Genomic DNA, 14,876 nt, shown 5'->3' on the forward strand with positions numbered 1-14,876 from the left:
ATCGGCATCTGCCCAGAGGTAAGATCCTGGAGCTGGGAGAGGTTGCGCCGGGCACACACGGTGAGCAAAATTAAGGGCAATGAATCCTAAAAACCACAGTGGATGAAAGGACAAAAGGATGTGGATGTTTTACCACATTTTTTCAAATTCTAATTGGGAAAAAAGTCTCTACACAAAGTCTACAGACACGGGTTGGTTTCTGTACAACATATGGGGCTGAAGTCATTTTTTTACATAAGATTTCAATGTAATGAGTATTCTTCAACAGTACAGAGATTTAAGATGCATTTTATATAAAACAAGCAAATTGATCATCGCAGAACAGTAGGTATGAGAATTTGCTTTGGTAAAATAATGGTGCATGTCAACTCCCACACAGACTAGACTGTTACTGTAACGTTTGGTCATTTTATTCAAAAACAGATGCCCTGTGGTAGGACAAGGGATCACTTTATCTTGGCAAAACACCAAGACATTTACTGGACGATCAGAGTCCTGTGGTAGCTTTTCAAGTTCAGAATAGTGTGTGAGCTAATAGGCTTCAGCAGCCAATCCAAAGTTGTTTGGTTTTTAGAGTGAGGTTTTCACTCCTGAGTTTTCCTTGAAGCTCAGTTAAGAATGGTCTTCCCTTCCTGTGCCCAAGAATAGTAGGGGACCCCATCCAGAAAAATACTTCATGGAAGAATGGACAATCTGGTGCCAGGTGACACAAATGACTGGTGTCAGGCAGATGACTGACCTTCCAGGGTGGCTCCATGCAAGGTCCTGTCTGGGTCAATACAAACCCAGAATCCAGAATGGCCTAGAAACTGACGTCCCTGCCTTCTTTTCATTCTAGCAAGACTACTGCACATTCAGCCGAGTTCTGACCCTCGATATCTCTCAGTACCCAGACACCGACGGACCTGAGGACAGCAACGGGCAACCAGAGGCCCCCAAGGATCCAGCGCCCTCTTGAGGCACTGTGCGCTCTGAGCTACAGTCCTGTGGTGCCAGGTTGAGTCAACACAGCTTAGTGCCCGCTGGCGTCCACACAGTTCTGGAAGATCAGAGGGCTGAGCAGAGTAGTAGCTCATTCCAGGGAAGGTGTGTTTACCACCCCCCACCACCACCCCCACCCCCAGAGAAGCATTTCCAGTGAGCGTTGACTTTGAATGAGTTTAAGGAAAGAGTTAACAATTGTGTACCATAACTGAATTTCCATCTGGAAACAATTTAGTGAGCATCGTTTCCATTTCTGCGTCCTCCTCCCCTGGGTCTTGCCAAGTTCGGCGACTTTAAATAACTGTTAAGGGAAACTCTTAGTTTTTAAATAATAGAGTGGGTTAGTACATTGTTTATGGGAAATTATTTCAGAGCAACTGTTTATCCATGTTGAAAATGCCAATAAATTTTTTTTTTCCCCAAACATCTCTAATCTACAACTTTGGAAACAAAAAACAACTTTAATGGTAAAAATTAAAATGGGTCTGTTCCAATGCAGTCCATATTTTTCTAAATATACTTTGTTAGAGGAAAGTTAGAAACGGGCTTTCTCAAATAAGAACTGGCGTCGCCATTAAACACACTGTTACGCGTAGGAAAGAAAGCTGCACTTTTCAGTCGTACTTTATTTCCAGTTCAAAATGGAACCCAAAAACTTGACGACGATGCTGGTGGTCTTCTACTTAAGTTGTTCGCCCTCAGAGCTGAACAAGGAGTACTCAAGGAGTAACAGAATTGCTTTCAAACAACACTCAGCATCATTTCCTGTAGCAACCAGACAATACACACTCAGAGTAAGCCCTGCCCTCGAGGAGTGTGCAGCCCAAGGGTGGAAACCTGAAACTGTCCATGGCCGAGGTCACTGGTCCTCCCGCCTTCCTGGTCTAGTGCGGCCACCATGGGATCTAAGTCACCCGCTGCTCCACTCTCGAAAGCAGGGCTTCGCACCCGTTCACTCATGGCCGATCAGGTGGGACGTAGCAGGCCTAGATTTGTGAAGCGTGTGGCACTGGAAAGCTGAACAGAACAGGTTAAGTCATTCCTACAGGAGGAAGCCCTGGACAGGGCCGGGAGCCCTTTCAGTCACCTGATCCAAGACCGGATTACTGCCAGGAGTGGAGGGCGACACATTCGAGGTGGCGTGCTTGCTGCCGCCTTCCAGTGGAGCCCTGCTGTTTCGGTTCTCCATGCAGACTGACCTGGTTTGTAAGTGGGGAGGAGATCAGCGCACAGCAAGGCTTCACCCTGTCCTCCCTGTTCTGGTTAACCTTAAACCAGTAAGGGTGCATCTGGTGGTGGTACTTCATGAGCCATGACTGAAGCCGGAGGGCCTGTCTGAAGTTCTGCTTGAAAGGTGTCAACTTCAGCACTGAGCAATCCCTGTAAGTGCTGCCTGGGACTTGGGGGCCCGCTCTCACCTGGGCACCCTCCCTCGCTCATCACTTCCACTCAGTGATGGTGAGCCTTAACGTGTCCCATCAGCTCTGTGAGGGTACAGCACACACACGCGCACACGCACACACACACACGCACACACAGACACACACACGGAGCCAACTCAACACACTAGGAGTCGTACACTCTGTGGTTCAGACACAAGTGCTGCAGATACCAAGGCACTCGCTCTTGAAAGCCTCCCGGTGGTTTGCTGGTGGCAGTGAACATCAGGAGACAGTTACTTAGGAGAAGGAGGAGGAGGGCTGTTCAATTACCTAAAGACTAGAACCACCGTTTTGGCTTGGACAGACAGAGCCATACCTTGTGGTCCTTTTCTCACGTACAAAACAGCATAAGCAACTGCATTTTGCGCGTGCCGCTCCCTAATGACCTGCGAGGAGGAGCCACCGCCCCAGCTGCCAGCAGTCCTCCATCACGAGCAGGCTCTAACTCACTGCCCCAGCCAGTGTCCACACGTCTGACCATCGTTCCTGCCACCCTTTCAGGTCAGGCTGGCTGTCCCCAATGGTGCTCTGTAAATACAGTGTTTGCTTTTTAAAAACCATCAGCACGTTCAAGCCATCGTCTGGAGTCCTAACCAAGAGGCAGCTTCCACGACAACCCCCTCATTCACTCCACACATGCTGCCGAGCCGCCTCCGACCTGAAGCAAGGGGATGCACGCTGGGTGGAAGTTACCATTTTATTCAGGACTGACCTGAGCGACAGTATAAAGGGCTGCCTTCCGTGCTTCAAAAGGAAATGAAAAGACTTGACTTGTTCACCACACACCCCAACCTTTCAGGTTCTGAACTGTATACCCCTGGGGGTGCTTCAGTATCACAGAAATGTCACATCAAAAGGTGGAGCCTCTGAGTCGGGCTGTGACTTCAGGCATCTCTTGCCATCGTTCTCCGTGAGGCTCTGGTCCCGGGCTCGGGCAGACCCTGGAGGCGCTGTGACGTGCATAGGCCCGGTCAGGTCTCACCCACCTCACTCAGGGCAAAGTTCCTTCAATGGAGTCAAGGGGAGAAAACTTGGAAGAGTTGAGAACAGAAAGGTGGGCCCCTCCCTCAGAAATACAGACTTGAGAAGCTTGGAATTGAACTAAGGTGAAAACTGGTCTCCACACATACGTGCAGGCATTGTGCTGAGCCCTGAAAGGTTCCTTGTGACCACATGTCAGAGGATGGCGTAATCCAGTGCCTTTAGAACGGAAGTGACTAGAACGACAACATTCCAAAGAAGCCCCCTCACTGGCTGCTCAAGGGGTATCCCTCGCTCTTTGCAATTTAACAATATAACGAACATACCTCTGAAGTTTTCTACAGTAACAGCTGCTTCCCCATAAAATGGTAACATACAAGCGTCTGCTTTCTTGTTTTTTCTTTGGCAACCAGTGTTGCTAGGTAAGAGTCTTCACACTCCTCATGTTATTAGAAAAACCACCTCGGTAAAGAGGCTGAGGGACGCCAGGACACCGGTGTCACTATCCTTGGTTCTGGTCCCTGAGGTAGTTGTCTGTCTTTCCATTCATCCTGGCAGTTACCTGAAGTGTGTGTGTGTGTGTCCCTTGTCCCAGCAGTCAGACTGATGGCGCTCCTTCACCCACCCTCAGCTCCCCCCACCTCCACTCTTTTGGGGTGTATGACCGTTTGGCATTGAGGTCCCGGGCAGCATTCTCTGGACACGCCTCATCATTTGCATGTGGCATGGTGGTTACAGAAGGCTGGTTTTCAGGTTGCAGGTTTTATAGGTTTTATAGATTTCAAGACCCTCTGGCACCATCTATTTAAACAGAAAGGAACACCAAAATGAAAAAAACTTAGTAACAAGAATATTTGTAGCCAGATTTCCACTTCAGAATCTGTGTGCGTGCACCTGCATGCATGTATGGTAGGAGCCCTGGTGGTGCAGTGGTTAAGTGCTTGGCTGCTGAACAAAAAGTCAGCAATTCAAACCCACCAGCTACTCCTTGGGAGGAAGATGAGACTGGTTCCGTCTGTGAAGACTGCAGCCCTGGAAACCCTATGGGGTGGTTCTATCGCTTTTTAGGGGCCCTGCCTTTGAGAACCCCTCCAACATGGAAGCAGCAGCCCCTGTCTACAAAAGGGGGCGAAGATAATAACGATGTAAGGTCTGCAAAGGCCCGGAAAGCCTCCCGCGTCGCAGGCTAGCTCTATTCCTGAGTGGATGGGCGGTGGGGGCAGGGACTGTGGTCGTCAGTGAGTGGGTCTCTGTATGTATGTCCTGTATGGAAGAACAAGGCTCAGACCATGCTCACGGAGGCTGCAGCCATCTGCTGCTCTGAGCTCTCCAATCTGCAACGTGGCAAGACCAGGACGATGGGTGGGCTGCAGTAACATTCTGGCATCCTAGACCAAGTGTTCAATCGGCACGGGAAGGGCCCACCTGGGGAGTGGTCTGTCCAGTGCTTTACAGCAAAGCCTACCCAACACAGGATCAAGGGGTGGAGGGAAGGCCTGCAGGCACACACAGCACAACAGTGGGGGAACCAACACAATGTACCCTTAAACATCAAAGACAAATGAGGAAACAGAGCAGGAACGAGAAGCATGAGAAAAAGCCACGGCTGGAGGAAAGCCCACAGAGTCTCTGTTGACTGTAAGTTCAGGTGTCCCTACAGCTCAGCTCACAGTCCAATGTTTGCTGAAAGACGTGCAGAATGTTCTTTCCAAAACACTAGCAAAATCTAACTGTCCCTCAAAGAAATCAGTATGTGTGTCTATTCTAAAGCACTTACATCATGCGGGGTCACCAACACCTTCCCCTGCCACTCAACAGCAGAACTCACCACCAACCCATCATTCCCTGTGGAAGTTGATCACTAAAATCTATTAGCAGTGCATTGATTACGACTCATAGCTGTTCGACAGGACAGAGGAGAACCTCCCCAGAGGGTTCCAAAGTCTGTAAGTCTTTATGGAAGCAGACTGCCTCATCTTTCTCCCAGGAGCGGCTGGTGGATTCAAAAACCCCTACCCTTTAGTTAGCAGTCAAATGCCTAACCAGGACCCCACCAGGGCTCAGATAGACCAACTCATGTATTGGTTTATTGCTTAGTAAATAGGCAATTAACATGTTAAGTGATTCAGAGCACTTAAAACTCCCTGGTGGCTGGTGACAGGTGTTTACTGTCAGTTTTCTTATTAAAAGAAAAACAAACTCCAAGTATCTGAAAATCCTCTCTCCCAAATGCTGTTGGGAATGTCGCAGTGTCAGATGACTAGGTGCCTAATGTCTCCAGAGGTGTGAAAAGATAACATTGATAAAAACAGTGGGAAAGAGAAAAGATAGCTCAGCAAATGGAACTCTGTTAAATGGAAGAGAACACGTCAAAGTGAACATCCAACCCAGGAGCTGGGACAGATTTTCCCAGAAAGGTGTCCGGAAATTAAGAGATGTTAGGGGATGTGTAAGAGTCGTCAGAAACCAATCCCAGAGCTCCAATTACTAAGAATTCCAGGAAATGAGAACAGAGGAGATGAGAAAAACAATGATCATGGGAAGAAGTCCCGAACTGGAAAAAGGAGAGAAAAACTAAGCCAAGTAAATCCCAAAGACTTTCCCCCAATCTATCCTTACAGCATTGCTAAACGTCAGAAAGGAGATCCCCACAATTTTCAGAAAGGAGAGCATGCCAGGGGACTTCAAATAGGTCATCAAAAAATTCCAGAATTTTTTCATGCCATTTTCACACAAGTCTCTGAAGCCCCCTCATATAAGTCATTGTGAAAAAGACAGGCATCAGGGTCTCTCCACCAGGAAGCCTTTCTGAAAATTCCCAACTCACCTATTAGACACACAGCCCTGGGCCAGTTCACCCTGCACACTGGTGTCTGTGGGAGTTCCTGGAGGCTGAAGACATGTGAATGGGGAACAAGAACAGGAAAGGCCCAAGCTGTAAGGACAGGAAGTCGAGGGTGACAAGAACAAGAGCAGCACAGCCATGAGGACACGGCAGAACGTGGGGAACAGCTGTGAGGACAGTGGGAGAACATGTTACCACTGGGCGAACGGAAGAAGAAGCTAAAAACTCATCCAAAAATAAAAAATGCAAGTACATTTCGGTCACAAGATGAAACAATCCTCACTTGACAAGGCCTTCTGCCCTGAGGGGGAGCACCACGCAGAGCAGGACACACAGGAGCTGGCTCCAAGACAACATGCTTTACAGGTACTTTAATAATATAACCGCTTCTTTGTTTAAGCTTCAGAACCTACCTACAGACTAGAGTCTTCACCACTCCCTCACTTCTGCAGGGCAGCTGGAGAGGAGAAGGGGCAGAGAACCGAGAGAGCACATCACGACCTGGGAGGAGGGCAAGGCAAGGCTGGGTGTGAGCGTGCCAGGTCCTGCTTCATGCTTCACCACATCTGGTTCAGTAACGGATGGGACTCACATCAAACAGAATTTAAAGTGTTTTGCTCTGAGACCAAGGTGACGGCAGTTGGGACAGCATCACCTTGAGCAACAGGGAATAGAAGTTGTAAAACAATGAGCAATTTGCAGAACGTAGGAAAAACTACACTCACCCTTGACAACACTGTTTCTGGAACTGGGTATGAGTGAAACAAACAAACTGATGTCATAGTGACCCTTAGACAGAGACCTACCCCACAGGGTTTCTGAGACCTAAACCTTTATTAGAACAGAAAGCCTTCTTTCTTCAGAGGATCAGTTGGTGGATTCAAATTGCTGACCTTGTGATCAGCAGCCTAATAAGGAACCTATTACGCCACCAGGTATCCTTTTGGGCTATGGTTGTTGTTGTTAAGTGACATCAACTTGGTTCTGACTCATAGCAACCCTGTGTAGGGTTTCCAAGGAGCAGCTGGTGGGTTTGAACTGCCGACCTTGCAGTTAGCAGTCCAGTTCTTATCTTACAGTGTCACACCAGGGCTCCTGGGTTATAGCTGTTGTTGTTGCTAAGTGCCATTGAGTCATTTCCAACCCATAGCAGGCCTGCAAAGGGTTTCCAAGAGTTACGGTCATTTGGGTGAAAAGTTGTCAAGCTGGCTGGCCTGACAATCTTTCACTTTCTCTGTATATCTTCCTTCAACAAAAAGGTGCGGAGGCGGGAAGTGTGACTCCTGGTGGCTGCACTGTAGGTGCAATATGGGCATCATCCCTCCCGCCAAGGGGCTGGGGACAGGAAATGGAGCACTCGATGACATTGCATTTGAAACATGATTCCAACAAAAACAGAGAAAAGATTACCGGTGTCTGACTGTCAGGGTGTTTTTGGAAAGTCGCACTCCGTTCACTTCTAGCTTCCTCTTTGCACAGTTCTGACAGGTGCTACCTGGAGGGCGGAGAAGCTGTGTTGAGAGGCTGAGCTCCAGGTTTTGTGCACCCTACTCTGGTGCCCACCCTCCAAGAGCCCGCTCCCGATGCACCCTACAGACGGCTCTCTGTGCTGCCAGGGGTCATGCAAGTGAGAAAGGAACTAGAGTCAGTGTGTCCTTCCCATGATGACCAGAGCACCGAGAAGTGGAAAGCAGCTCTGCCAGCACTAAGAGGCCCACACAGACACGCGTCTTCATCTCGGGGGTCCCTGGGCCAGCCAGCAGACAGGATAGGGCTGCCCACACAGACCTCTGCTCCCAGGCCCCAAGCCAGCAGGCGGGAGCACCTGGGGCCAAACCCACCCACGTGAAGACCCCAGGAGCTCTTGACAGCAAGCAGCTCTTGCAAATTTATGAAATCAGCTGAGTTAGCCCAGCAGGAGGAATGCCTACCTTCTGAGCAAGTATTAACCAGAAAAACCGAGTAGGCTTGATGGCAGGCCAGGCAGAACAGCTGAGCAGACCTTCTTTAGCAAAGACACGGAAAAGCAGACGAAGAGATTCAGAGGATGGTTCTAGAACTCCAAGCGTGAAGGGGTCAGTAAGTGGGTCGAGTGCTCAGCAAGAGAAAGAATGTGAACAAAGCAAGAGAGGAGGCAACCTCTGATTCGGAGTAGCCAGCATGACCCACCACAGCCAATCTGAATGGGAGTAGTGAGTGGATTGGGAGACGAGAGCATTCCTATTGCAGAAGCCTGCCAGAAACTTGCAGAGAAACGGGAGATCACAACTGGAGCCACACAGACAAGCCACAGCTATACCCTCTAAAACCCCACCAATCTGGCAAAGCCAATACCAGCTACTATACACCAGAGTAGTGACTACAACCAACATCTTCCAAATCCACTCTGAACTGAACTGTGTGGAACAGTGAACAGAGAAGCTCATCTCCTGATCATACGCCCCATGAGACAATCTGTGAGTGCCTAAGAATACACCAACATACATACCTAAGAATACAACAACATAACAATACATCAACTTAATACAAGTACACTACCACCACAATGCCTAAAACATAGAAAATTTCTGCTCACATGCAGAAACAAGACAGAGTAGCTCAAACAGACAACCAAGAGGAAGAGATAAGAAAATGCTTTTGAGGAAGAAGAGGCACTGGAACTACCTGAAAAAGAATTCAGGAGCATGCTATTGAGGTGCATCCACATTTTCCACAGAACGGTTGAGGAAAAAAAGAAAGAATGCAGAAAAGCACTACACGAACAATCAAACAAAATAGATACAACATTGGAGACCATTCAAAACCTGCAAACAGAGGTCCAGATGATCAATACTAAAATATAAGAAAATGTAACTCAGCACAGGAAAGCAAGCAGAAGAAAGAAACGTGCAGCACCAGTCAAGAGATAGAGAGTGGCAGAATGGATAAGAAACAGGATCGTTCAATATGCTGTCTTCAGGAGACACAGCTTACACACAAAGACACAAAGTAGATGAAAAATTAAAGGATGGAAAAATGTATCAAACTAATTGAAATAAAAAATGAGCAGGAGTGGCAATATTAATGCCTGGTAAAATCAACTTTAAGGCGAAAACCAAAGAGACAAAGAAGGACATTATCTCATGATTAAAGGGTCGACAGAACAAGAAGACAACCATAATTAGTTATCTATGTTCCCAATGAAAGAACCTCAAAATACTTAAATAAAGCCCTAGTAGAACTGAAGAAACACACAACTCTACAGCAACGGTGGTGGTGGTGGTGTGCCGTGGAGTCAGTTCCGACTCATAGCGACCTTGTATAGGGTTTCCAAGGCTGTAAATCTTTAAGGGAGCAGAAAGCCTCATCCTTCTCCCACGGAACAGCTGGTAGTTTCAAACTACTGACCTTGAGGTTAGCAGCCCGACTCATAACCACTATGCTACCTCATAGATGTGTACAGAACACTGAACCCATCAGCAGCACAATACACATTCCTTTCCAGTGCACATGGAACATTCTCCAGACTAGACCAGGTATTAGGCCACAAAGCAAGTCTCAATAAACTCAGAAACATCAAAACACTACAAAGCATCTTCTCAGAAACCCTGTGTAAAAGGTGAGGTTTCTGAAGGGCCGGGCGATGTGTCACTCCGAATGCCCACTTCCACCTGGTTCGACAACAGCAGGCCATCCTCAGGAGGTGGCAGACGGCCGGGCCGACTAAGCGGCTTCCCCCCTCGCTGTGGCAGGGAGCGGGCGGTCATCTCTGTGACTATAGTGACAGGAAGGGCCGGGGATGACGGGGTGGAAAGAAAGCAGGCCTTACTCAGCAGTGTGGTACTGTCCACGTGGTCAGCGTCTGAGGAGAGAGCAAAAGCAAAGCAATGAGCTCACCTTGGCCGTGTGCCCCCTGCTCAGGCCCGCTGCCCAGGAAGAGCCTTGTTGTAGGCCGTAATGCCCCACCTGGAGGGGGACTGAGGGCGCTCGGCCAGCCTCTCCGCCATCAGTCCAACATACTTCTGGGTCCTTGCTGGCACCGTCCCTCCGGAGCCAGAGGCAGAGTGTAGCTCAGGTGGACTGGGCAGCAGCGAGACAGATGCGCTGCCTCTTCCCCTGCTTGGGAGCGGGGGCCGTGCAGGAGCAGCCAGCTTCAGAACTCCAGGCCAGGCTAGGGGGAGGTCGCTCATCCAGTGCTGCCGAGTCACTTTTGACTCACAGCGACCCTAATACCAAGGAACAGCTGGTGGATTTGTAGTGCCGACCTAACGGTTAGCATTTCCGTGCTTATCCTTCAGTGCCACATCAGGACTGCAAGGTATGCAGTTCAAACCCAGCTATCGCTACTGTAAAGAGGGAAATGTGTGTCCCCTGTCCTTCCCTGAGGAAGAAACTGATAGATTCCCAGTTATGCCTTTAGGAAGGACAATGGAGCTTAAATCAGTCCCTGCTGCTAATTGTTAACAATTCCGAAAAGGCTAGTGGTAAAAGAGACAAAACAAAACACACCAGCTGCTGAATTGTCTGTGCAACCTTCCCTCGCGATCTCAGTATCCCTCAGTTGTCCAAGGGCCACAGTTAACGAGCCGGCTGTAGGTGTGGGTAACTGTGTACATCTGGGTGTCCCATTACAACTCAAGGATCATCAGTACAGGCCTTTCCAAGTTTGCTGTCATCGATGTTTTATGACACCAAATGCAAAGTGGCTTCCCATCAAGATGACCCAGTTCATCTTGGTGGTTCCTGGCCCATGACCTGCTCCTCCAAAGGCGTGCTGCGGGCAGCAGAGCAGGGAATGGGGCTACGTGGGAAAAGACGCCAAGTGTTCCTGGAACTCTGACTTTTCAAGTGGGAATCCAGAGGCAGCTGAGGCGAGAGGCACGTTTACTCTACAGCGACAACACCGCACAAGTGCCTGAACCTGGGGGTTCCCCTCTGGGTCAAGGGCCCCTGAAGTCTGGCCTGGGAGCTGAGGTGGCCCAGATCAGCACAACACATGCACACAGTGGCCAGCTGACCTGCTGCCACACCCAGTCACAGAGCATAATACTCTCACCGCGAGCCTACCCCACCCAGAGGCAGTTTGCAAAAGAAACTGGCAGTTTGGTGAACTTGATGAGGCTTGTACCTGGGCTCCGCTGCCTGCAGATCTGAGTGCTTAGGTCATGCACATAGCCGGGGAAGCTGTCGAAGCAGTCCCCGTAGGACACCACCTTGATCCCGTGCAGCAGCATGTCCACCTGGTGCTTGAAGAACTGCCCCTTGCTCTCCTTGAGGACCAGCATGTAGTGTTCCAGCTCCACCTTACTGGGCACCGAGTACAGGACGAGTGCCTGGAAGATCTGGTCATGGAGGGTCTCCCCACAGCCCACAAACAGGAACGACCTGGTGCAGTACAAGTTCTGCAGAGCTTCCTGTGAAAAAGTGAGGAGACCCGGATGCTCACTGGAGACAGCTTCGATGGCTCTGAGCCACTGCTGCTCTCCGGCCACGTGGCACCAAGGGAGACACGCAGCCCACAGCCTGGTCAGCTCTCAGGTGACACACATACGGACTCCTTGAGGACAGGGAGCCCCTGTCCATCGCGACCAGCCAGCTACCTGTGCCCCAAATTGACGCTGGTCCCATGCCGCTGCCACCCCCACACCCAATTGCTCAATGTGCAATATGTGGAGTTTCAATATTAAAACACAGCGCCCTGCATTTGCAATGTCCCAGCTCCTGGATGGAGTGTGAGGTCTGTGGGGACCAAGGAAGCTGAGGAGGAGAAGGGTCAGACATGCAGGGCGTGAGAGCCATGCAGATCTAGAGGGTCAGATTTACGGGGTCATGGCATCTGACAGGTGGGCTGGGAAGCTTCAGGGACTCGCTGGAACACTGGAAAGTCAGCACAGGACAGGAGACTGAGCCCTGGCCCTGAGGGATGGCTGTCACGGAAGAGCATCGAGAAGCCTGGTGGAGAGAGAAAGCGAAGAGTGGGCTTGAACGCAAAAGCACCAGCCTGCTCCACAGGAGGCGGAGGGCAGAGACCAGGACACACTCCAGCACGAGAGTTCAAGGTTCATGTGCAAAAAACGACCAGATCGACATCCTACTGAGGCCCTGGGTCAAGGCTGGGAAGGGAGGGCCAGACCAGCCCGTGCCCGGAACCAAGCACCTACTCACTGAGCAGCTGCCGGGAAGGCAGACCCAGGGTGGCTAGGGGTCACCATGTGCCTGTCCCCAAGTCCAAGGCTAGGCCTCAAATGCCAGGGAAAAGGTGCCGTACCATGACTTCAGGGCCTTGGGTGACATCTTTATACCCGGACGGGTCCAGCACCATCCCATAAGCCGTGGATGTGGAACACCCCATACTTGATGTTTCCTCGCACCCACTGCAGGACCTAGGGGAAGCAAGACCGAGGGTGGCTCTAAAGGCACAAAGTGACTAGCTTACATGTTTTCAAGAGGGAGTTTAGTTTCAGAGTGTGTGGGAGTAGGTAAAATCCCCACTCAATGTGTTCATCTTGTATAGATGGGTCTGGTGAAAAGAGATGGGGATAAAATTCTTATGATTCAAGAGTGATTAACTGTTATCATGACTAATTGTGACTGTCACAACTGTAAAGGTAGAAGTTTAGTAACAAAAAGGGGGGAGAAGTTAATCAAGTGTGGCAACAGTAGTGAACTTGGCCCAGGATTGGACATTGTTTTGTTCTGCTGTGCATAGGGTCACTATGAGTCGGTGCCGACTTGATGACACCTAACAACAACAACAAGTTAATCTTACAGTCCAGAAACAGAAGACCATAGGACCATCAAGGGAGAAGAGCATGAGCAGAATGTGGGACCCTATCCAGAGAAGCAGCAACACAGAGATGGAGGCAGAGATGAGGACATGGAGAGACAGAGCAGCTGAGGATTCTAGACTCATGGAAAGAGAAAGACTGTGTGCTGGCAGCCAGGAGGCTCACAGAATGTGCCCTTTGATTGTTTAAATAATATATATATATATATAAAGAGAAATTGATATCAAGGAATCAAGGAAATGGCTCACAATTGTAGAATCCTAAGTCCCCCATGGAAAAGACAACAAGCCTATATATAACACCAACACATGTTAATTATCTTTGTATACAGTCTTGTAAGTGCTGTTGAGTCACTTTCAACTCATAGTAACCCTGTATAGGTTTCTGAGGAGGCACTGCTGGGTTTGAAACACCAACCCTGCCGTTAACAGTCTAGTACTTATTCTACAGTACCACACCAGAACACCCTCTATAAGCAAATTGAAATGAAATGAAATCGAGAAAACCATTAATAACATAACAAAAACCAATAAAACAGGAATCAATTTAAGCAAAACATTGCAGGAAGAAATTGAAGAAAGCCATCACACGTTCATGGAAGACAAGACTTAATATTGTTGAGATGGTATTAGTCCCAAGAGTGAGTCATAGATTCAAGTCAATACTTACCAAAACTCCAAATTCGGGTTTTGGAATTACAAACCATAAATAATGGACAAAGAATTCATGAAAACATTCAACAATGTTGGAGAAACCAGACTTCCTAATTTTTTAACACACTACAAAACTAGAATAATTAAAAGAGTGTGTTACTGGCATATAGTTAAATATAATAGTATTCGGATTTGAGAACTAAAACTATGCATCTGTGGCCAATTGACTTTTGACAGAGATGCCAGAATCACTCAAGGTAGCCCAAACAACTGGAAATTTACATGCAACAGATGAAGTTTTACCTGACGTTACACCATCGTTGAAAATGAAGTCCAAGTATGTCAAAGGCTTAAAAACAAGAGCTAAAACTATGAACGTCTTAAATAAAAAACAAACCTTTATGAGTTTGGATATGGATCCTTACTCAGGCAAACCTAGGAGACAATGTGGGCTTGGTTTCAGCAGATATGCTAAGTAGGTTGTGCAAATGCTTGGTTTCTAGGTGCATAGAAAATCATGTTTACGTGATACTAGACTCTATTCCAGGAGCCCTGGTGGATATACCTCTGACGGAGCGAGGGGTGTGAGATCGAAAGGAACGAGCCAGTTTCTACTTTATTAATAAGTGGTGGGCTCCTTATAGGCCTCATAACTGGCCTATCTTTTTTTTTTTCCATTTAAAACGGAAAAGAACAAAGTAACAAAAAAGTCACATGGCAGAGATATCCTGGCCACAAGATATCAGTGTGTGTCCGCCCAGGGGCAGGGCTCCACTTAGGCACACCTCTTGACCACTTGCCACACACTAGGCGCTCCTAGCCGCCTCTGGCCTGCTCGGTGCCCTCACTGAGAAGCCCTGAGGAGTAGCACAGGCTCTGAGCATCTGGTACCTCAGGTGAGGAGAGGGACTTGTGTGGGCAGTTGGGATGGGGCGGTGCACCGGTGGCCATCACGTTCATGTTCTTCAGGTTGAGTAGGAGAGCTTATCCAGCACAGAATCCTCCCTGGCAGCAGTGGCTGTGAGGTGATTCTTCCCGGGTGCCTGACTCCTTTCTGACAGGAAAGTGTGCCTGGCTTACCAGTAACGCTGGGAAGGTGCCTCAGGGAAAGGGAGGACAGAGCAGGGGAGCTCAGGGAAGGGGAAGGCATGAGAGGATGGAGGTCAGAGGAGGGAAGAAGGGGCATGGGGGAGGGTACAGAGGA

At 48.9% G+C, this 14,876-nt stretch overlaps 1 protein-coding gene and 1 pseudogene across 1 annotated transcript in view; one reads left to right on the plus strand and one right to left on the minus strand.

Moving 5' to 3' along the window:
* LOC102817641 (structural maintenance of chromosomes protein 1B-like) overlaps window positions 1–958 on the plus strand; it is a 71,414-nt gene extending 70,456 nt beyond the window's left edge. Inside the window, exon 12 of the mRNA XM_006877964.1 lies at window positions 839–958. Within this exon, the coding sequence (XP_006878026.1) occupies window positions 839–958 (120 nt within the window). The remainder of the gene's footprint in view (window positions 1–838) is intronic.
* Window positions 959–2,026: 1,068 nt separating this feature from the next.
* Window positions 2,027–14,623, minus strand: LOC102818007 (annotated as a pseudogene).
* Between the last annotated feature and the right edge of the window lie 253 nt (window positions 14,624–14,876).

The sequence above is a fragment of the Chrysochloris asiatica genome, unplaced genomic scaffold, assembly GCF_000296735.1.
Source record: "Chrysochloris asiatica unplaced genomic scaffold, ChrAsi1.0 scaffold00720, whole genome shotgun sequence".
Lineage (NCBI taxonomy): Eukaryota > Metazoa > Chordata > Mammalia > Afrosoricida > Chrysochloridae > Chrysochloris > Chrysochloris asiatica.